This window comes from Staurois parvus, unplaced genomic scaffold, assembly GCF_062004578.1.
Source record: "Staurois parvus isolate SC_StPar_1 unplaced genomic scaffold, SC_StPar_1.0 ptg000509l, whole genome shotgun sequence".
NCBI lineage: Eukaryota > Metazoa > Chordata > Amphibia > Anura > Ranidae > Staurois > Staurois parvus.
This window is the reverse complement of record NW_028318305.1, coordinates 846,645-871,282: the sequence shown is the minus strand read 5'-3', so window position 1 is coordinate 871,282 and position 24,638 is coordinate 846,645. Positions and strand designations below refer to the sequence as shown.

The following is a 24,638-nucleotide window of genomic DNA, read 5'->3' as shown; positions in this document are numbered from 1 at the left end:
CCTGGACGCGTTTGTTGAATTGCCAGAGGGGCAAGATGATGATTATGAACTTTTAAAAAATGCCATCATCCAGAAGTACCAGATGATCCCGGAAGTGTACCGCAAGCGGTTTAGGTCCATGCGGAAGGGACCTGGGGACTCTTACACGGATGTGGCAAGTCGCTAACGCACCACATTCAGACAGTGGATTAAGGGACTGAAAGCTGATTCCTATGAATCTTTGGAGGATCTCATGATATGAGATCAGCTCTTGCACATTTGCCCGACAGACGTCAGACAGTTTGTCTTGGAGAGGGAGCCAGCATCTACTAAAACTGCAGCAGATCTGGCAGATACCTTCGTCCACACGCGGGTGTCTGACCCTCGCAAGGCGCCTCCAAACGGCTGGAAAGGGGGGAAATCGCCTCTAGCAACCTCTCCTACTTTGGTGAGTCAAGCTTCTCCTCTGCCCACACCTGCAGCGCTTGGAGCCAAGCCATTCCTGCCTGACACCCCCAGATGTTTCACCTGTGGGAAAGCCGGACATCTCAGGACGCAGTGTCCTGAGCAGAAGCAGGCGACATCATCTGGCCAGCCGGCCCGCAACTCTTCTTCTGTGCTGTTCGCTCGCAGGAAGATGTGGGTAACCCTCGCCAACTTGCAGCCCGTTACCGTAGGCAACCGGTCTGCAACTGGTTTCCGGGACACCGGGGCCGAAGTCACCTTGATTCGGTCAGAGCTAATTGAGCCAAGGAACCTCATCCCAGGAAAGTTCCTTACCCTCACAGGAGTTGGGGGGACCCGTTCATGCATACCCTGTGCAAAGGTATTCCTAGATTGGGGTGCGGGGAGGGGGATGAGAGAGGTGGGGGTCTCAGATGAACTGCCCACACCTGTTTTGTTGGGTGCTGACCTAGGCACTCTTGTTTCGTATTATGCCCCTGCCGAGAATACCCGGAAGGGCCTCCTGGAACTCTCTGGACAAGCCAAGGTACTGTGGACAGATATTGGGGTAATGCCTAGGCCACCGGTGGATGGACAGAGGGAGGGGGCTGGGAATGGTGTGGGGCTACAGGATTCTCCATTAGCTGGAGAACAAGAAGAAATCCCCTTGCCTGGGGAGGTATTGAACTCATGTGTCATTGATATTATGAACGTGACTGTTGATAATCGTTGTGATGACAATGGAGGTGATATTACTAATGTCAGTAACATTGATAGTAAAGTCAGGAATGTCATTAATAATGTCAGTAACCTTGAAAGTGAAGTCAGTACTGTCGTTGATAATGTCAGTATTGTTAATAGTATGGTTGGTAATGGTTGGTATAGTTGTAGGTTAGACCAAATGTATGTATTCCTATTTTAGCAAAACTGTGCAGCAGTCAATAGTAAATTATGACAACTGTTTAGTCACAGTATTGATGATATCCAAGCTCACTCAGCAGTAAACAAATTTCCAATGATGTAAAGCAAAAGGAGCCTTGTTTGTAAGCTGAAAATCACAGTGAACCGTAAGTCCCGTTCACACTATTGTGGTGTGGGAAAACGGCATGTGATTCAGACAATAATTGCACTGCATTTCTGTCCAAATCACATGCAATTCTTTCCAGTGTGATTTGAAGTATTCATTTTGAATGTATGGCTCAAATTGCACCACACCAGCATGATAGGTGCATGCACCTTTTTTCCGCACTGGAGCAGGATTGCGTTTGTGCGAACACCGAAGGGATCCAATTCAGCCAATCGTAGTGCATTTTGCGAACCATTTTTGGGGTGTTGTTAACTTAACATAGGCACCCGCAGCTGTCTGCATGAACGGACAGGACTCGGTCCGAATCCCATACATGCAGTGTGGGATACACTGATGCACAGTATTAACCAATAAATTGGTTGCATAGGTTGATACATAGTAAATGAACAAAGTTGATAAAGTGTGTAACTTTCATCAGCTTAAAAAGCATCATTCTGTTTGAGAGGCATGCTTAACAGATTTACAATCTGTTGAGCATGCCTCTGAAACAGAATGATGCTTTTTAAACTGATGATAGTTATACACTGCAGGATTTAAACTACTGCAAATAAGCCGTATAGTTCGCTTAATTCACGTGTATGAAGTTCATATGATATTAACTTTACAGTGGATTGTAGTCATAATATAGTTTTGAGCTTTTGGTAGTCCCCATATTTTGAGGTGGTTTTATGGAGCTAATTTTAATTCTCGGCTGGTGAATTAGCACAACTTTCAGGAACAATGCTGGAACGTGGATTTTAGATAACTTTGTTAGCACAGGTCTGATTTCTGAAAATGCTCTATCCAAACAGTTATTGCAAATAATGCTTTTTGCTACTGTGTTTTTAAACATTTTGAACAGCGGGACTTTTCGGGGATTCTGATAAAATGTATGATATTGTGCTTGAATCCATTTTAGGGCCAGTTCACACCAGAATGCGGAAACCCGAGTTCCATGTGCTTTTCCTGCACCACATTCAAAATGCACTGCAGTTGCAAATCTGCAGCGGGTGTCAATATTAAGTTAATGACACCACAAACGCAGGTCGCAAATGCAGTGTGTTTGCCCACACTGGATCGCAGAGTACAAAAGTACCAGTTGTAGTGAGCTAACAGTAAAGCTATATTGAGCACTCCAACACCCATATTGAGCACTCAACACCTAAATAAAGGTATGGACTAGACAGGTCATTAGGTTTATTAGTCAATTATTTACAGTAGCATAGGCTGTAAGTTTCCTCTCAACATGTAGCCACACCAAATAGCAAACATTTACACTTTACATCTAGTGACCAAAAACTGAGATATTATAATTACTTTTACGGACATTTAAAAATTGCTTGCTTAAAAAGTGTGCAACCAAAATAAATGCATTAACTGAATTTGTGTATCTTACTTTCAACAAGAGCAGTGTAACGTGGATGTTCCACTAGAAACGTTACTGAAGGATTGTTGCATTCACTTCCACCTGATTTTAGCCAGTCAATCCCAAACATTTTTCTGTAATCAAGTTCAGCTCCTTTCCTTTCTTCTGGCAGGATCTGTTTAAAACATTAAAAAGCAATCTTTTATGGAAAAATGTTTCTCTTACTGTGAACTATATATGATTTACTATTAAATGTACAGATTAAGGTGCAGAATACTGGTCCCGTCTGTTACATGTCATGGTCATCTTCATTCCTATTTTGGAATACTATGGGATTGATTTACTTAATGGTGTAAAGACAGTTCCCCCTGCAGAGTTACGTGAGCATGTCTATAATATTAGAAGAGGTTTCAGAGAGCACTCCCTCTCTAAACACTATAGGCAATGTCACAATAGAGATCCGTCCACACTAACATTCAAGGGCATTGACTTTATCCAAGCGCACTGGAGAGGAATGAATAAACAGAGAGCAATTTCTCAGCTTAAAACGAAATGGATCTTTGAGATGGGTACCCTTTTTCCAGGAGGACATAATGTGGACATTGATATTAACTGTTTTATTGATAACAGTTAATTGAAGCTAATCATATTACCACAATATACCAATTTTTTATAGATTTATATTCATGTTTTACTATTTTTTGCATATTCCCATCTATTTTATTCGACTTTTAGATCCTAACTTCATTTGAGGGTTTTGCCCTCAATTTACACATATTTATGTTTTTATCCAGTTGTGCCTAGATACTCCCATTTATCTTAATTATTATGCATTTTTATCCTAGCCGATCAGTGCAAATTCTAAGCGATCTTATTCTATATTTGTCATCTCGTTTTAAGGACTTCATGCAACACCACCATATTAGTTGGTGTGTCCTTTCTATTTTTGTTGTATTTAATGTATATCATAGATTATTTCAACACGCTTTTGCACATTATTAATGATACCCGGTGTTTTGAATACTTACCATCTGTCATATCTCACCAAAGCCCCACAACAGGGCTGATTGAAAAAAATATATGTAATAAATATTAAAAAATTAAATTGTAAAAAATAATAAAATTGTAAAAAATAATACAAATTATGTAAAATATAAAAACCACTGACACGATCCACTACCCCATACCCCTCCCCCCACAAAAAGCACTGTGAAAAAATGAAAAAAATTGTAAAAAATAATAAAAAAATACTGAAACCATCCACTGCCCCCCTCCAATAAAACATCATTGTGAAGAAATAATATAAAAGTAAAAGTAAATTGAAACAAATAAAATAAAAATGTAATAATAAAAATAAAATTCTGACACTGCTCTACTAACACCATCCACTGACCCCCTAAAAGAGAAAGAAAGAAAGAACTACAGAGCCATCCTGCACATACTAACCACCATATTACACTCCGCACTCCTCTTGTGCACATACTACCACCGCCATACACTCCGCACTCTTTCCCTGCAAATACTACCCACAGCCATAAACTCCGCACCCCTCTCCTGCACATATTACCCACTGCCATACGCTCTGCACTCCTCTCCTGCACATACTACCCAGCACCATACATGCTGCACTCCTCTCCTGCACATACTACCCACAGCCATGCACTCCGCACTCCTCTCCTGCACAATCTACTCACAGCCATGCACTCCGCACTCCTCTCCTACACATACTACCCACCACCATACACTCCGCACCCCTCTCCTGCACATACCCACCAGCGTACACTGCACACTGTACATTCCTTATTTAGCATTACCACATTCTGCACTCTAGGTAATCTCAGACTCTATTTAACCACAACCCTTTAAGCCATGCTGAATATTTAAGCCCAATTTAGACCAAGTGCGTTCCAGTGATCACTCCTGGAAACAAAACAATTACACAGGCAAAGGAACTCACTTATAGGGCGCAATATGTATTCAAAAACTTATAAGAGTAATAAATGTATATACATTTATTACTCTTATAAGTTTTTGAATACATCTTGTATATACATGCGTGCTAAAACAGTGGGATAAAAACTATGAATATTGTCTGGATTGAAATAATGTGGTCCATCTGTAATGCAAGTGAAATGCATGCTCAATTGGATTGATATCAGGTGATTGACTCGGACATTGCAGAATATTCCACTTCTTTTCCTTCAAAAGCTCCTGGGTTGCTTTTGCAGTGTGTTTTGGATCATTGTCCATCTGTACTGTGAAGTGCTGTACAATCAACTTTGCTGCCTTTGGCTGAATCTGGGCTGACAGTATATCTCTAAACACTTCAGAATTAATCCGGCTGCTTCTGTCTTCTGTCACATCATCAATAAATACCCAGTGCCACTGGAAGCCATGCATGCCCATGCTATCACACATGTTTTTCAGAGGACGTTGTGTGCTTTGGATCATGAGCTGTTCCAAGCCTTCTCCACACTTTTTTGTTCCCGTCATTCTGGTAGATTAAACTTAGTTTCATCCATCCAAAGAATTCTTTTCCAGAACTGGCCTGGCTTTTTTAGATGTTTTTTGGCAAAGTCTAATCTGGCTTTTCTATTCTTCAGGCTTATGAATGGTTTGCACCTTGTGGTGAACTCTCTGTATTTGCTCTCGTGAAGTCTTCTCTTGATTGTAGACTGTGACAATGATACACCCATCTCCTAGAAAGTGTCTTTCACTTGTCTGGATGTTGTGAATGGGTTTTTCTTTACAATAGAGAGGAACTTGCGATCATCCACCACTGTTGTCTTCTGTGGACATCCATGCCTTTTTATGTTTGTCAGGAATCCGGATATGACCAGAGATGTGTGGACTGACACAGGGTTCAGGAGTGATGTAATAATATAATTTGTCAGCTACACCAGTATACAAGACGCACAGTGCAAACAAACAAAACAAACTGTCACCATATATATATGTATATATATATGTATATATATATATATATATATATATAGTGGGAACTCACACCAAGTGGTAGAGCTTTAATAAAGCACACAGCAACTCGCTTCTTTTTTAAGGGCCGTTTTAGCCCACTTTTATTTAAAGGTAAAGTTCCACATCACAGGTTTTCCACACAGGGGTATCCACCATCAATATAAACAAAATTCAGCCTCCTGGCTTTCTCAGATATACACAATCTTCCTCTGACCTTCCTCTTCAGGCTTAGTCTGTCTCCTGCAGACTCCTTCCAAAATGGTTTTTTCACACACAGCTAGCCACTAGCACACAGCTACTCTAGCTTCCACCTCTCCTTGGTGAAGCCCTCCTGACTCCAGGGCAGTGACCTCCTGTCTCCCGCGGTGGAGCCCAGAATCATGGGTTAGGCTTCTACAAAAAGGCCTGCACACACCTGTACAATCAGTGTGCTGGGGGTTCTCAAAACACGGACCCCGGATTGGAGATTTCATCCCTCCCAGATCTCTTTGAAATCTCCAGGCTCCAGATCCCAAAACGGACTTTATAAATTAATGAGGAAACCGAAAAGCCAGTTTCTTCTGCATTACATAAACCCTCTGGAGCCCCTCAACCTGCCTGGTTGAGAATCCAGGATTATCGGCTTGATTTCGACCGTGGCAGGATACTGCACTGCCACTATATATATATATATATATAAGCGTAGTCAGGGCTGTAGAGGTAGAATAGTCAGGCAGGCCGAGTCAGGATCAATCGGGCGGATCAGGTACAGAGGAGTAGGCAAACAGATAGTCGAAAGGAGAGCTGGGTCGGTGCAGGCAGAGATCAATCATAGTCAGAATCACACAGGTAGATGACAGGATACAGATACAGGACAACAAAAGCTCATGGGAAAACAAACACCAAGGCACTGGTTACAGGCCTGGTTACTGTTTAAGTACACCTCCTGCAATCAGGTGAAGGCTTGATTGCAGGAGGTGAGATCCTGGCTGCTGAAAGGCACCTGCTTGTAAGTCCCAGTACTGTAGCCCATAGAGCAGGTGAGCCACAGCACCACCAGCAGTGAAACTTTTCCAGACAATGTTGCTGAGCTCACTTGTGCATTCTTCTTTCCTCAGCATGTACCAACCTGTTGATTTGGCCACTCCTAATGTTGCTGCTATTTCTCCGATGGATTTGTTTCATTTTGAGACCTTTTACCTGCTTAATTGATGAAGAAATAACGAAGGAGTAGCCCACACCTGGCCATGAAACAGCTTTTGACTCAATTGTCCAATTACTTTCGGTCCTTTGAAAAAGGGGGGATGACTACTCTTAAGAGCTGTAATTCCTAAACCCTTCCTCCAATTTGTATGTACATACCCTCAAATTAAACCTGAGAGTTTGCACTTTCAGCCCACATAAATGATATAACTATAGCTTGAATATGTTTTAGTAAATACCTGAAAAAATCTAAAATTGTGCCTGTGCCCAAATATATATGGACCTAACTGTATATATCCTTTATATTCTCTTTCATCCCTATATGACAAATGGACCACATTAATTTAATCCAGACAATATTCATAGTTTTCATCCCACTGTTTTTGTGCACACACACACACACATATATATATATATAAATATACACATACATATATACACATACACTTTATTACTCTTATAGGTTTATGAATACAAATTTCCTTGCTACTAAATATTTCATGGTCAATTGTTAGTGGTATTATAATAAAGTGGAAGCAACTGAGAACAGTAGCAACTCAGCCATGAAGTTGTAGGCCATGTAAAATGACAGAATGGTGTCAGCGCATGCTGAAGCACACAGTGCGCACAAGTCTGCAGAGTCAATAGCTAAAGACCTCCAAACTTTGTGTGGCCTTCAGATTAGCACAACAACAGTGCGCAGAGAGCTTCATTAATAGAGATACGCAAACTGACTACCCATACCTGCTAGTCAAATATACTGTACATTTTCAACAATTTTTCAATTTTTAAGTAAATACTTTTGAATTTTTCTACCTCCACTTTCTTCATCCTCGCCTAGGCAAGTATGATGTGTCTGGCCACCCTCTGCCTCCTGGGATATCTATGCCACACATCCTAGAAGGCAGTTTGCCAGTCTGTGCTCGGAAATTCAACACATGTAGGCTCACCATGGGCCTCTACAAGGATTATGGGATCTGGCAGAGACATGTGGTGAGAAAGCGAATGCAATGGTTCTCGTTTCAAAATGGCAAGTAGGAAAGCAGAGCAGGGAATGGAGAACTTTGCCTGGAAGGAAGACTGCTGGAACTCCATGGAGTAGTAAAATATGTTATTTTCATATTGGGTCAAATGTTAGGAATTTTACATCTATTTTAAGGTACAAAAATTAAATATGGAAATAAATGTTACTAAGTATACTTATCTTGGCTTCAGTCCAGGGCAAGGGTGATATCACTATACATCTGGGGAACAAGAAGGGTCCCAAAATTGTGCATCTTGCAAAATATGGGATCTTCATCATTTCCAGGACCTCACCAGAGAGGTTGTGACGTCATCCTTGACTAAACACCATGAGCTTCTTTCTCCATATAAGTTTTATTTTTACACTTTATTGCAGTCTTTTGTCACCCTGAACAAACAAGTTGGCCTTTTTTTATTTCAAGATCCACTTTAAGTACAGTTTGGGACAAAAACTGTAAACACTCCATGTTCTTCCACTATATTTAGATTTTTTTTCCTTCAAAATTTGTATATTTTTTGCACTGATCTGAATAAATGATTTAATATTTTGCTAATTTTTGACATGGCAGCATAACAGAAGCATGCTTACACATATACGCATACTGCTACTTTGCTATCAAGTAAATGATTAGCAAAATCATTTTCACTTTTTTTATTTTAAAGAACAGAAGGTTTCAACAACGTAAAACATTGCAGTAATACAAGTACAGTGTAAGAAAGACATGGTGATAAGCAGTGGATCTCCTTGGCGAATCTAGTATGTCATTAACATCTTGTACAAAGACCCATAAAATACTAAATAACCCTGGAAATCAGGAGTAATACCAGAGGTTTTCCAACATCTTGTGGACAATAGAGGACACTGCTTAACATTTTTCACTTCTTCAATAAGAAAGAAGACAGTCCAAACAGAAGGAACATGGGGAAGAACAAACAGAAGGAGAAGAGGAAACAGTAGGAGTGTAGGAGGGAGGTGGGAAAAAAAAATAAAAAAGGGGGGGTCATGAAGGATTACACCCACATCTTGTCCAAAATGGACTCCGCTGAGCAGTTTGTGTTTTTTTTTAATATCCCCAAATGTCTTCAAATATATAAATATATATAAATGTGTAGAAGGTTTCTGTGTGTACCTGTGATACACAAACTCAACAACATAACATACCTCTGTCTTGTTCAAATACTTTAGATTTGCTATTTTTGCAATTATAAGCTGTCGGACAGTTTCAGGATTTTTCTCACTTTCCATCAAGGGGTTGTTTTGGCAATTAAGAGACTGCAAGCTCTTCAGTTTATTCAACTCATTAATAAATGACCACTGTAAAGAAAGCAAAACACATTCATGAGTTCAAAAAAGCAGTAGATACACTTTAAAAAGGAAAAATGAGGAAAATATTTTTTGAATTACCATCAGATTCTTTTATTTATACTGTACTTGTATTTTAGATATTGAAGTATAAAGTAGATATAAATCTTAACTAAATGGCATTTACTTAGAGCAGCCTTTTTCAACCAGGGTACACAAACACCCTGGGGTCCCTTCAAGATTCTTCAGGGGTGCCTTGGCAACCTGCCTAAAAATTACCCAAAAACTGTAAACAAGCCAGAGAGTGGATCATTCCTGTATTTTAGTTACTCAAATCCAGAGGTTTTCATTGTGCATGATTACAACCTTTTAGGTGCCGGCATCCTATCAACCAATGACATCATTGGTTGATAAGGAGGATGTAGGGCCCCTTCCTTGCCCCTCTCTATCAGCACTGGGTTATATTAGTTAAATGAGAGAGAAAAGCTGAGGGAGAAGAGAAACACTGTACAGTAACTAGTCAGCACCAGTGTGCAAGGGTGTAGTTGCTTTGGAAGAATAAATCACTTCTAATGTTGGGTGTCAAATGTGTGTGGATGCTGCTGTATTATGTAAAACTATTAGTAAAGTTTTTTACTTTTTAGAATGCGGTGCCCTGAGGTTGTGCAGAGTTTTAAAGGGTGTCTTGACTGAAAAAAGGTTGAGAAACACTGACTTAGAGCACTGTGTATCATTAATAGATTTCATTTACTTAAAAAAAATATATATATATTTTATGCTTTTTTGCATCACACTTCCTGTGTACATGCATGCACTCAATTGATGGCTGCACTGCATTTCTCAGGGAGGGTTTCCTGATGACGACAACAGTGGACAATGCCTGCGTAATGTGAGTTGTAGTCTCTATCAATACATTTATGGTAGGATTATCAAGTATTATTTTAGTTAAAGTTATAGATTTAAAAATACTTAAGATTACTTTTGGAATTACATTTACAAACCTGACTTTTGGAATTACATTTACAAACCTGTTTATTTTAATGTAAATTTCACTCTCCCTTTTCATGACTCAGCTTTTTTTTGGGGGATATGCAGGGATTCCTCAGCCACACTAAGGCATATATTCTGCTCAATTTATGTCCCTCGATCAGACACAATTTAGTAAATATAAACTGCTAAATACCTTTTCTCATCAGCAGTTGGAGAAGTCTTTTGACTTCAGCAGAGCACTGGTTAAAGCTTGGAGTTTTCTTTCTGCTCTAGGAGAATGTGAAACCCTTGACCCTCTGTCTGATTGGCCCTGTGCTGATCACATGCACTCTCCCAAGAACAAAAAAAAAAACCTTTCAATACACACCAAACTGAGCATGTGCATGTGACTATGGATAGAGTCTGTATCAGGTGGTCCTTTTAACAAGAGGAAGGGCAGAGAAGAAAGGATCAAACAGCCTTTTTACACAATGCACAGGATTAACACCTTAGGTTCCACAGTGAGTATACCAAGCATGCTTTACTGCATACACAGACTGATTTTACTGTTGTAGGTTTAGTAACACTTTGAGGATTGTGGATAAACTGAGGTTGAGTTACTAAAACTGGAAAGTGCAAATTCTGGTACAGCTCTGTAGAGAAATCAGCTTCCAGGTTTTATTGTCAAAGCTTAACCACTTGCCTACCTTGCACTTTTAATTGAACAAGCTTTTTACATATGGTAACTACATTCTTTGCTGTTAACCTTTGCCCACTCAATAATCCATCACGCACTGCACCTCTACACGGGCATAGATAATGGGGGGTGGGGGGGGGGGAGACAGAGGGGTCCAACCCCCCTAGAGCATCCTACCAAAAAGTCAGTCAGTGTCCCTGCTGCTGCGCTGCTCAGCCTCAGCAATGGCACAGTAGAAGCAGTCAGAGCTGCAGAATGATCTGTTAGCTAAAGGCTGCTGATAAAATGGTACAGGGGGCCCCAAGAGACATGAAACTCTCTAGCTCCAGGAACCTACGTGCCATCTCCTGTGAGGTCCCAATGCTCAGAATAGATACAGGCAACTGACAGTGCACAGCTGAAGGAACTCAGATTCCTCTTCAGCTCTGTGCCTTAGCAACGATAAATAAATGTGCACCGATAAATAATAAATAAATTACAATAGTGCTTACAATCTGAAATGTGCTTGTGTCAATAGTGATAACTCCACTGTGCTCATGAGGGTAAACATATGGTACTCATGATATCTTCCAATGCATACATATACACTCCCATGTAGACTGCACATATAACCAGTGCTGTAAATATACCATAAGTAGTGCACATACATACACAAAAAAATCTTAATAGTGATCTGTCCCTTTAAATCCTAAATCATATCACGTGGTATACTTCCTCTATACCGTGATACAAATACACCAATAAAAAGTGTTGATTGGATACAGTCTCTATAGTGGTGAACCGTCCCTTTAAATCCGCTGTACTTTAAGTGAACCAGTGTAATCACACTGCTGTATAAACGTGTGTGGTTCTTCTATGTCACCCCTTAGTGCTCTTCCGCCTCCACACTATTGCGCTCACCTCCAAGTTTGACCTATAATGACAGGTCAAACTGCACTTTTCCCTTTAACCCGGGAGGGTATAATGGTGCACAGAATTAAGTGATTCCATGTTTTTTTTCCTATGCTCAGTCTGAAAAAACAGTTGCAATTGACTACAGTTTTATTTTTTATTTTTTAAGTGTTTCTTAAAAGCAGATGATGGGAATGTTAACTGAAAATAGTTTTGAGGCATGTCTGTGATTGTTTTTTTTCTACACAATTAAACAATTGAAAGTGTTGAGTCCATACTTTTTGCCAGGGGTTGTATTATATATCGTACATATATATCTATGTATATACATACACACATACACACACACACAGTAGGTAAAAAAAAAGTATTGAACAAATCACCTTTTTCTCAGTAAAGGTGCTATTGACATGAAAATTTTACCACGTCAGAAACAATGCATGGGCAGCACAGCACAATGCATGGGCAGTACCTGGCAGTACTAGGGTCATCGGTTTGAATCAGTTTGCTGCACAACATTTAGACAAGCCTGTGAAATACAGGGAGAATATAGTCTGGTCAGATGAGACCAAAATTGAACTTTTTGGATGCCATAATGCGCATCATGTTCCGAGGTCATATCATTGAAGGAAGAGTGAATGGAAAATTGTACGAAGACATTCTTGATAAATATTTGCTGCCATCTACCAGGATGATGAAGATGAAACAAGGGTGGACATTTCAGCAAGACAATGATCCCAAACACAAAGCCAAGGAAGCTCTCAAGTGGTTTCAAAGACAGAAAATAAAGCTGCTAGTCTGGCCCAGCCAATCACTTGACTTGAATCCAATAGAACATTTATGGAAAGAACTAAAGATCAGAGTTCAGAGAAGAGGCCCAAAGAACCTTCAAGATTTGAAGATTTTTTGTGTGGAAGAATGGGCCAAAATCACACCTGAGCAATGCATGCGACTAGTTTCTCCATACAGGAGGTGTCTTGAAGCTGTAAATTTCAGTTAGCATATTGAATAATTTTTCGCTGTGTCATTCTGTTTCATTACATGTAACTTTATTTCTGAACTTATTTGTATGGATTCTTATGGGTTGTTGCCGATATGTGGTGAAAATATCAAGTCAATAGGAAAATGGTGATGTTTTCAATACTTATTTTTTTTTACCCATATATATTTGAACTTCTGTGGCAGTCCTATATGATAGATATTTTGTAAAAGTGATTTTCAGAAGAACAAACTGAAAGTGTTGCTCTCCCACAGCAAAGCGTAGAAAGTGTTGGTGTGCAAGAAAGATGGCAGTATGGAGATAGGCAACTTTGGATGTCCACTTATACTAGAAATTCTTGTAATCTGGGATATGGCAGATCTTGCAGACCCCATGGGGAATTTGGGGACATGCAGATATCGGTTTAGGGATTTTTTAAGCCCAAAATAGGCCAAATGCCTCCATTTTTTTTTTAAAATATTTATTCATTTTACATATAAAATACATGTTCCATCATTACTCTCATATAACATAGAAAACCATCAGTTATATCCCCTGCTATCATTATTCCCATTACCCTCCTCCACCCATCTAATACCCCCACCCACCCTGAAACCTACCCCTCCCCCCCAAAAAAAATAAATAAATAAATAAAACCACCCACTCTGCATCTCTCCATTACATCTTTTCCTAAATAAGGGGTACTTTCACATATCCCACTCTACTGCTTCATGTATTTCACCTTGGTCTCAAAATCTTCCCATTTTCCCCACCTCCTATAATATAACCCCATCTTGTCTTCTTGCATAAAATACAGTTTCTCCATTCTACATATCTGATTCACTCTTTCCGCCTAATCCTCTTCTCTCGGCACCTCTGAGCTATGCCAAAACTTAGGTATCAGACCCTTTGCCGCATTTAGATAATACCATATGCCCGAATCTTTGTGTTAGGAATGGACTGGCCAGCAATGGTGGGACTCACCTGCCTTTTGATCTGCAGTACCAGGGCTGGCCAGCGGGTGCTCCCAGCAATCAGAGACTCAACCTTTCAGCCAGCTAACACCTGGAACAGATGATACTGGTGTATTTAAGGGATGGCCAGACTTGCAGACTCTGCCTTGGTGTTGTGTTTGTCCTGGGCCCTGTATCTGTCCTGCATCCTGTTTCTGTTCCTTTGCTGACTTCTCCTGCTCTGATCCTGGCTTGTGACCCTGACCATCCCTCTGTCTGACCCTCTGTACTACGCTGCTTGCTACCTGTTCTGATCCCTGGCTTGTGACCCGGACCATCCCTCTGCCTGACCCTCTGTACTATGCTGCTTGCTACCTGCTGAACCTGGCCTGTGACCCCGACCATTCTCCGCTTGCTCCCCCTGTACCTACCTGCCCAATTGATATTGACCCGGCCTGCCTGACGACGCTTGCTTGTATATACTGTTATTTGTGGGTGGTTTGGTTTGTTTGCACCGTATTATGTTTTAGTATTGCACTGCGTTTATGTTTGTACTGTTAGTGTTAATAAATTATATTGTTTATAACATATCTGAGGTCTGCGTTTCCCTGCTTCAGTCACACACCTCTGGTCATACCTGGGAGCCCTGACATTACACCAAGGCCAATCCTGACCAGAAGTGGCTGCACAGGGAAGCCATCTTGGCTTGTTGATGGGAAGGATGGATCTTGATGAGGTTGAATATTTATATCTGCTAGTGTTTGATGACAGGGAGTATGCTTATCAAACTCTGAAGGAGTATCCCCGGGATGAACTGCTAGAATGTATACGGCTCGCTCATGTTCTAGTAGATCAGGGCACAGTATTCTCTGAGGTGCAGCCATTGATTGAGGTTTGTGCAGAGTTGGTTTCATCTGGTTCCCCCGAATGCAGGGATGAATTTTTGCCACCATTTAGTGCAGACCAGGTAGAGTCCCTGGTGTGGTTATTAGAGGATGATGTGGGTTACTTTCTGGAGCGTTATTCCACATGTTCACCACAGACACTGAGAGATTGTATAAACGCAGTGCAGTCATTGACCAGACAGACTTTGTGTAAGCTCAGCTTTGTTCAACCCATACTGCAGACATGGACAGACTTGTTGCACCCAGCCTCAGTCAGCTTACAAAAACCCAGTCCTGCTTCTAACTCTACTCCTGTATTCCCACCAGCTCCTCCAGTTACAGCCCAGTATACTTGGCTATCTACCGCATGTCAGTACCCTGTTCCCACTCGCTGCACCTATCCTGCCTTTAACCCTGTAAAAAAGCCCTCTGTAGCAACCGCTCCCTCTCCTGTTCCATCCTCCAGTTCTTCTCTGTCTCCAGCTGCTCCATTCGTTTGCAGACCTGCGTTTACTTGCAGTGCTCCAGTAGTTAAAACCAGAAAAAAGCGAAAATTCTTTCCAACCAATACCATCCTGCCAGTATCCAAACCGGTGAGCCTGCCTTCCGTGGTTCAGACTGATGCCTGTACGCAGCCTGATGCCTCTACTCGGCCTGAAGCCTCTACTCGGCCTGATGCCTGTACTCGGCCTGATGCCTGTACTCGGCCTGATGCCTCTCTTCAGCCTGAAGCCTCTACTCGGCCTGATGCCTCTACTCGGCCTGAAGCCTCTACTCGGCCTGAAGCCTGTACTCGGCCTGAAGCCTGTACTCGGCCTGATGCCTCTACTCGGCCTGATGCCTCTCCTCGGCCTGATGCCTGTACTCGGCCTGATGCCTGTACTCGGCCTGATGCCTCTACTCGGCCTGATGCCTCTACTCGGCCTGATGCCTCTCTTCAGCCTGAAGCCTCTACTCGGCCTGATGCCTCTACTCGGCCTGATGCCTCTACTCGGCCTGAAGCCTCTACCCAGCATGATGAACTGATCCAGCCTGACGATCCTATTAGGCCAGTTGACTCGATGCCCGCTGTTGATCCAGATGATCCGGTACCTGATCCGGTGCCCGCTGTCGTGCCAATTGACTCAGAGCCCGCTGTCGTACCTGGTGACTCGGTGCCCACTGCCTTGCCAGATGACGCGGTGCCCGCTGGCAAGCCAAATGACCTGATGCCTGGTGACCTAGTGTCCGCTGTCATACCTGATGACCCGATGCCCGCTGTCGAGCCAGACAATCCGGTACCTGATGACCCGGTGCCCACTGTCGTGCCTGTTGACTCGGAGACCACTGCCTTGCCAGATGACGCGGTGCCCGCTGTCGAGCCAAATGACCTGATGCCTGGTGACCCGATGCCCGCTGTCCAGCCAGACGATTCAATGTCTGCCCCGGTGCCCGCGGTCATGCCAGTTGACTCGGAGCCCACTGCCTTGCCAGATGATGCGGTGCTCGCTGTCGAGCCAAATGACTTGATGCCTGGTGACCCGATGCCCGCTGTCCAGCCAGACGATTCAATGTCTGCCCCGGTGCCCGCGGTCATGCTAGTTGACTCGGAGCCCACTGCCTTGCCAGATGACGCGGTGCCCGCTGTCGAGCCAAATGACCTGATGCCTGGTGACCCGATGCCCGCTGTCCAGCCAGACCATCCAATGTCTGACCCAGTGCCTGCGGTCATACCAGTTGACTCGGAGCCCACTGTCGTGCCTGGTGTCTCGGTGCCCGCCGCTCCGCCTGGGGGCCCGAGACCTGTTGCTCCGCTTGGGGGTCCAGCGCCCGCCACTCCGCCTGGGGATCCGGCGCCCGCCGCCCCGCCTGGGGGCCCGAGACCTGTCGCTCCTCCTGGGGGTCCGGCGCCCGCCGCTCCGCCTGAGGGCCCGAGACCTGTCGCTCCACCTGGGGGTCCGGCGCCCGCCGCTCCGCCTGAGGGCCCGAGACCTGTCGCTCCATCTGGGGGTCCGGCGCCCGCCGCTCCGCCTGAGGGCCCGAGACCTGTCGCTCCTCCTGGGGTCCGGCGCCCGCCGCTCCGCCTGAGGGCCCGAGACCTGTCGCTCCGCCTGGGGGTCCGGCGCCCGCCGCTCCGCCTGAGGGCCCGAGACCTGTCGCTCCGCCTGGGGGTCCGGCGCCCGCCGCTCCGCCTGAGGGCCCGAGACCTGTCGCTCCACCTGGGGGTCCGGCGCCCGCCGCTCCGCCTGAGGGCCCGAGACCTGTCGCTCCACCTGGGGGTCCGGCGCCCGCCGCTCCGCCTGAGGGCCCGAGACCTGTCGCTCCTCCTGGGGGTCCGGCGCCCGCCGCTCCGCCTGAGGGCCCGAGACCTGTCGCTCCATCTGGGGGTCCGGCGCTCGCCGCTCCGCCTGGGGGCACAATGCCTGTCGCCCCGCCTGGGGGCCCGGTGCCTGTCGCCCCGCCTGGGGGCCCGGTGCCTGTCGCCCCGCCTGGGGGCCCGGTGCCTGTCGCCCCGCCTGGGGGCCCGGTGCCTGTCGCCCCGCCTGGGGGCCCGGTGCCTGCTGCTCCGCCCGGGGGCCCGGTGCCTGCTGCTCCGCCCGGGGGCCCGGTGCCTGCTGCTCCGCCCGGGGGCCCGGTGCCTGCTGCTCCGCCCGGGGGCCCGGTGTCTGTAGCCCCGCCCGGGGGCCCGGTGCCTGCTGATCCGCCCGGGGGCCCGGTGCCTGTAGCCCCGCCCGGGGGCCCGGTGCCTGCTGCTCCGCCCGGGGGCCCGGTGCCTGCTGCTCCGCCCGGGGGCCCGGTGCCTGCTGCTCCGCCCGGGGGCCCGGTGCCTGCTGCTCCGCCCGGGGGCCCGGTGCCTGCTGCTCCGCCCGGGGGCCCGGTGCCTGCTGCTCCGCCTGGTAATCCGATGTGCCTCTGCCCGGAGTCCTGCCCGATGTGCCTCTGCCCGGAGTCCTGCCCGATGTGCCTCTGCCCGGAGTCCTGCCCGATGTGCCTCTGCCCGGAGTCCTGCCCGATGTGCCTCTGCCCGGAGTCCTGCCCGATGTGCCTCTGCCCGGAGTCCTGCCCGATGTGCCTCTGCCCGGAGTCCTGCCTGATGTGCCTCTGCCCGGTGTGCCTCTGCCCGGAGTCCTGCCTGATGTGCCTCTGCCCGGTGTGCCTCTGCCCGGAGTCCTGCCCGATGTGCCTCTGCCCGGAGTCCTGCCCGATGTGCCTCTGCTCGATGTGCCTCTGCCCGGAGTCCAGCCCGGTGTGCCGCTGCCCGGAGTCCTGCCCGGTGTGCCAGTCTTTGATATCCCGCCAGTTGCCAGACCCGGGCGGTGGAACATTTTGCCCAGCTAGGACTGTTTGGAGCGTCCTGAGGCCGCTCCTTGAGGGGGGGGTACTGTTAGGAATGGACTGGCCAGCAATGGTGGGACTCACCTGCCTTTTGATCTGCAGTACCAGGGCTGGCCAGCGGGTGCTCCCAGCAATCAGAGACTCAACCTTTCAGCCAGCTAACACCTGGAACAGATGATACTGGTGTATTTAAGGGATGGCCAGACTTGCAGACTCTGCCTTGGTGTTGTGTTTGTCCTGGGCCCTGTATCTGTCCTGCATCCTGTTTCTGTTCCTTTGCTGACTTCTCCTGCTCTGATCCTGGCTTGTGACCCTGACCATCCCTCTGTCTGACCCTCTGTACTACGCTGCTTGCTACCTGTTCTGATCCCTGGCTTGTGACCCGGACCATCCCTCTGCCTGACCCTCTGTACTATGCTGCTTGCTACCTGCTGAACCTGGCCTGTGACCCCGACCATTCTCCGCTTGCTCCCCCTGTACCTACCTGCCCAATTGATATTGACCCGGCCTGCCTGACGACGCTTGCTTGTATATACTGTTATTTGTGGGTGGTTTGGTTTGTTTGCACCGTATTATGTTTTAGTATTGCACTGCGTTTATGTTTGTACTGTTAGTGTTAATAAATTATATTGTTTATAACATATCTGAGGTCTGCGTTTCCCTGCTTCAGTCACACACCTCTGGTCATACCTGGGAGCCCTGACACTTTGTATTTGTTCACTGATAACTCTGTACCAAACACAACTCTGGATCCAATCCTATCTTTATCCCAGAGATTATCCCAATTAAGCGAACCATTGTCTCCCAAAAACCTTGAATCTTTGGGCACTCCCACCATATGTGGTATAATGTACCTATCTTTCCACACCCCCGCCAACACTCTGGTGTATTCTCCCCACTCATCTTACATTCTACGTTCGGTGAAATGTGCCATCTTGTTAAACACTTATAATTTACCTCCACCTCTCTCATACTTACGTTCTTGTGTGTTAATCTATATATTTTCCTCTGTTTATCTTCATCTATCTCTATTCCCAAGTCCCTTTCCCATTTTGTTATGTACATTGGCTTTGTGTGTGTGTCTAACTCAGTGAGAATCTTATAAACTTTTGCCCTGCCCAGTTTCCCATCTCCACGTGATTCCAACAACCTCTCAAACATATTCCAATCCTTTCTCACTCTCAAAGGTTTCGGAAGACTCCCAACAAAGTGTTTCAATTGGTGATATCGCCACTCATCTATCCTAATAAAAAGTTCCCTTTTGTCCTTTTTCAAGTCCTTAAGTGTTTTCAATTCCTGCCCTTCCATAATATCCCTCAGTTGAATATCCTCCTTTTTAAACCATTTTCCTGTGCTCTCCTCCCTAGCTGGGGGTAAATACTTTGTGTTCCTCAGTGACATTAATTGTGAATTAAAATCCCACTTCATAAGCTTGTGCAATATATCCCAAACCCTTAAAACATTTAATGTATAAACATTCGTGGTATCTTTTAATCCTCTATATTGTGCTGGTACCCATATGATTTTACTCAAGTTAAATCCGCTTAATTCATTTTCAATTTTAACCCACCTTTTTCCCTCTGGATTGTGTGTCCAGTCATAAATTCTTGCGAGAACTGCTGCTCTATAATACCTCTTGATATCTGGCACTCCCAATCTTCCCTTCTCTTTATTTCTACTCAACAAATCATCAGATATTCTAGGTTTTTTATTTTTCCATATATATCTTGTTAACATCTTAATTACCTTAAAAAAAAACCTCCGGAAGCCTAATTGGAATCATCTGGAATTTATATAGGATTTTAGGTACAATTACCATTTTTATCAGATTTATGTGCCCTATCCAAGACAGGTTACCTCCTCCTAATTCCTCAGTTCCTCCTTAATCTCATTTAAAAGTGAGATGTAATTTAACTTATACAAGTTCGTATGTGAAGCAGTGAGTTTAACCCCTAAATATTTTATCTCTCTCTTTCCATATAAAAGGGAATTCTTTTTGTATCTTTTCTTTTTCACTATTTGGACGATTTACATTTAAGATCTCAGTTTTTGTTGGGTTAATTTTCAAATTTGATAACTCCCCATAATCCTTTAAACTCTTCATTAAATTTGGGAGTGTTATCCTAGGATTTCCCACATAGAACAACAGATCGTCCGCAAAGGCAGCCACTTTATGTTCAATTCCTCCTATCTGTATTCCTTTTATGTCCATATTTTTCCTAATTGTTGCCAGTAAAGGTTCCAATGGTAATACATACAACAATGGGGACAGTGGGCATCCCTGTCTTGTTACATTTGACATCCCAGTAGGTTCCGACCTCTCTCCGTTTACCAAAATAACCGAGGAGGGCAATTTTCCTATCCACTCTCTCATTCTAACTCCCAATCCTAGAGTCTCCAGAGTGTCCATCATAAAACTCCAATCTACTCTATCAAATGCTTTTTCAGCGTCAATTGAAAGCACCACCGCTGGAGTTTTCCCCTTCCTGGCTTCTTGGATAAGCAACAAAGTTCTCAACCCATTTTCTCTACCCTCCGTCCCTGGTACAAATCCCACCTGGTCCCCCTGGATCCATTCTGGCATTAAATCTTTCAACCTATTTGCTAAAACCTTTGCATATAACTTAGTGTCTATGTTCAAAAGTGAGATTGGTCTAAAGCTAGAGCACTGAGAAGCATCTTTCCCTTCCTTTTGAATAAGCACCACATGGGCCTGTAAAGATTCTCGCCTCATCTCCATCTCCCCACCTAGAGCGTTCATATATTTCTTCAATTTCGGTATCAACAATTCACTATATTTTTTATAGTACCTCACAGTATAACCATCTGGGCCTGGGCTTTTCCCCATCGTGGTACTTTTTAATGCTATTTTATTTCCTCCTGCGTAATTTCTAAATCGAGGAAAATCAGTTGATCTTCACTTAACTTCGATAGTCCAGGGGTTTTTAAATATATCCTTTTTTCTCTACTCGCATTTCCACTTTTATTTATTGAATCCTGGGAAGTAATATTATACAGCTTGCTATAATATTCCTTAAACACCTTGGCGATCTCTTTAGTAGAATGAACCGTTTCTCCCTTGGGGTTTCTTATTTTTTCTATATAATTCCTGTTATTCTTTTTCCTCAAGGCTCTCATTAAATATTTTCCTGGTCTATCTCCCCATCTATACCTCTCACTTGCCACTTTATTAAAAACTCTTCTCCTCTCCTCTTTCATCAGTATCTCTAGCTCTTCTTTCTTTTTTGTTATCTTCTGTCTTATCTCTTTTATTATTCTATTTTTATGTATCTGCTCCAGGTCAAATATTTCTTTTAACAGCCCAGTAAGTTTCTCTGTTCTTTCCCTCTTCTTTTTTGCCCCGGACGCAATCAGTATACCTCTTATGTAGACCTTGTGGGACTCCCATACTGTGGCTACCGACACTTCCCCTGTCTCATTCTCCTGAAAAAATCTTTCAATCTCTTCTCTAATCTTCTGATCAATCTCCTGATCCAGGAGAAGAGCCTCATTCAACTTCCATCCAATACCCCCTGTCTGCCGCCTCCCCCACCCTAATTTCAATGTAACAGGGGCATGGTCTGAGAGAGACATTACCTCTATCTCTACTTTTGCCACCATCTCAATAAGTTGATGATCCACCAATATTGTAAGGGACCGCCCGGCGACACCACTAGCACTCCACTAATCAGGCGTCCCCAGCGCACGGAGTCTAAGTCCCAGAGTACTTGTTCACCAGGGCCCCTGATGGTGGGGATGGACTTGGAGTACCCCGGGACCAGGTCGTGCTTACTGAGGATACCCGTCAGTGGTAGGGGTGTTCGCCAGGGGCTCCCACGGGAGAGAGCCTGATATGAGGAGGTCTGGAGACCCCGCTGAGAGGGATGGATGGATGGCTGAGCAAGTGCAGAGTCAGGCAAGCCGGGTCGGTAACGGGGAGGACAGTACGGTACAAGGCAGCGGGCAGAGAATAGTCGGGTCACACGCCAGGTCAGCAACAGTAGGTCAGATCCAATAGGGGACATACGGAAGAGAGGTCAGGCAAAGCAAGGGTCTGGGCAGGAGAATTCAGCAGTGGTCAGGTACAATCCGGGTCAGCAACTTACAGGTACAGGTTCAGGATGCAGGGCAAGGACAAGACCAGAAGGCACCGAATGACAGCTCAGGGCCGTTTAAATATCGTGCCCTGTGCTGCCATTGGTGCCCAGCGGGCGGCCGCGGCTCCTACTGCGCATGCGCGAACTCGCACGCCGCGGCCGGCCCGGACCTAGAGCTCGCGTCCCTGCACAGGGCGGCATACTGCGCCGGGACCATCGCGGCGGGGATCGAGGGGATCCCTGACATTGCCCTCCCCTACAGGCAACCTCCGGATGCCCACCCGATCTCTCCACCACGGGTGGTCACGAAGAAACCTCCGGACAAGTCTGGGTGCATGGACATTATGGGCTGGTTCCCAAGAATTTTCCTCGGGGCCATAGCCCTTCCATTTTATAAAAAATTGGGTCTGGGCCCCCCCTTCTTCGGCACTTCAGGATCGTTTCCACCTCATATTCTTCTTGTCCCTCCACCGTTATGGCCTCCGGAGGTCTGGATTCTCGTTCTGGGAAGGCATCCGGGATCACAGGTTTAAGTAAGGACACGTGGAAAACAGGATGAATTTTGAATGTTTCAGGAAGGATAAGTTCATATGTTACCTCGTTGATCATTCGCTTCACACAAAAAGGCCCCACGAATTTAGGTCCCAATTTCTTTGAGGGACAAAGCATTCTCAAGTTGGTTGTTGCCAACCATACCTTATCTCCAGGCTTCAGCACCAGATTCCCCCTTCGTTTCTTGTTATATGCATTCTTGTTGTCCTCCTGGGCCCGAGCGATGGCTTCCTGTAGTACTTTGTTGTTCGAGGAGAAGAAGTTTAATGCGTCTTGTGTTGCCGGAACTGGGCATTCAGAGACCAAATCAGGAAGAAAGACAGGGTGAAATCCGTAGTTAGAGAAGAACGGAGATTGCCCTGTTGCTGAATGGCTTGCGTTGTTATATGCAAATTCCGCTAAAGGTAAAAGTGGTAACCAATTATCCTGAAGGAAGGACGTGTAGCAACACAAGTATTGTTCTAGGGTCTGGTTGGTCCTCTCGGTCTGTCCGTTGGTCTGAGGGTGGAAAGCAGAGGAGAGGGATAACTTGATATCCAGGGCCTTGCACAGGGCCCTCCAAAATCTAGATGTGAATTGGACCCCACGATCCGAGACAATGTCCTCCGGGACTCCATGTAATCTTACGATTTCCTGGATGAATATTCGCTCAGTCTCGGACGCAGACGGAGTCTTCCTTAATGGTACAAAGTGAGCCATTTTCGATAATCGATCGATGACCACGAAAATCGCGGTGTGTTCTTGGGACGGTGGGAGCTCGACTATAAAGTCCATCGCGATCCTTTGCCACGGTCGTTCAGGAATCGGCAAAGGACGCAGCAGTCCCCAAGCCTTGTTCCTCGATGGCTTGTTTTTCTGGCAGATGGTACAGGATCTTACATAGAGTTTACAATCCTTGGCCATACTCGGCCACCAAAAAGAGCGTTGGAGAAGCTCCAGGGTCTTGGCTGGGCCAAAGTGTCCCGCCATCGGGTGGTCATGGCAATGTCCCAGGACAAGGGTCCGGACCTCTTCAGGGACCATGACCAACCCATCCTTCCATAGGAGTCCCCCCTTGTTCTGGAGGGACACACCAACTGGGACTGACGCGACCGTGGATGCCTCCAATAGCTTGGACCGAAGGTCCGTCTGGAGCGCCAAGAAATTTCCTGAAGACAGAATCGTATCAGGTACCGGATCTTCTTTGGAGTCTTCAAACATGCGAGATAGTGCATCGGGTTTCGTATTTTTAGATCCGGGCCTATACGTGATGTGAAAAATGAACCTGGAGAAGAACAATGCCCATCTTGCCTGCCGTGGGCGTAAACGTTTGGCGATCCTCAGGTACTCGAGATTTTTGTGATCTGTGAAGATCAAGATGGGGTGCGAGGCACCTTCTAGCAGGTACCTCCATTCTTTGAGTGCTGTTTTGATGGCCAACAACTCCCGATCGCCGATATCGTAATTCTTCTCGGCTGGGGTAAGTTTCCTTGAGAAGAACGCTACGGGATGGAGCAATTCTTTGGTGCCCTTTCGCTGGGACAGGGTGGACCCCACCGCATTCTCTGATGCGTCTACTTCCAAGATGTATGGCAGGGCAGCGTCCTGGTGGCCCAGAATGGGTGCCGAGGTAAAGAGCTTCTTCAAGGCCTCAAAGGCTTCCTGAGCCTCCGGCGTCCATCTGAACCGGGTTCCAAGCTTGGTCAACTGAGTTATGGGGGAGACCAGACCCGAGAAGTTCTTAATGAACTTCCGGTAGAAATTTGCAAAACCGATAAACCGCTGGACGCCTTTTTTGTCCGCGGGTACCGGCCACTCCAAAATCGCAGAGACTTTCTGAGGGTCCATTGCGACCCCCACGGTGGAGATAATCAACCCCAGGAACGTAATGCTAGGTTGCTCAAAGCAACACTTATCTGCCTTGGCGTATAACCCATGCTGACGCAACCGCCCCAACACCCTTGCCACATGTATCCTGTGATC

The 24,638-nt window shown here is 45.6% G+C and overlaps 1 protein-coding gene across 3 annotated transcripts in view; it reads right to left on the bottom strand.

Moving 5' to 3' along the window:
* Positions 1 to 24,638, bottom strand: part of TBCE (tubulin folding cofactor E) — a 505,807-nt gene that overhangs the window by 82,607 nt on the left and 398,562 nt on the right. For all 3 annotated transcript variants that reach the window (XM_089690000.1, XM_089690001.1, XM_089690002.1), the window contains 2 exons: positions 9,199 to 9,351; positions 2,886 to 3,030 (listed from right to left, as the gene is read on the bottom strand). In XM_089690000.1, coding sequence (XP_089546126.1) covers positions 2,886 to 3,030; positions 9,199 to 9,351 — 298 coding nt within the window. The remainder of the gene's footprint in view (positions 1 to 2,885; positions 3,031 to 9,198; positions 9,352 to 24,638) is intronic.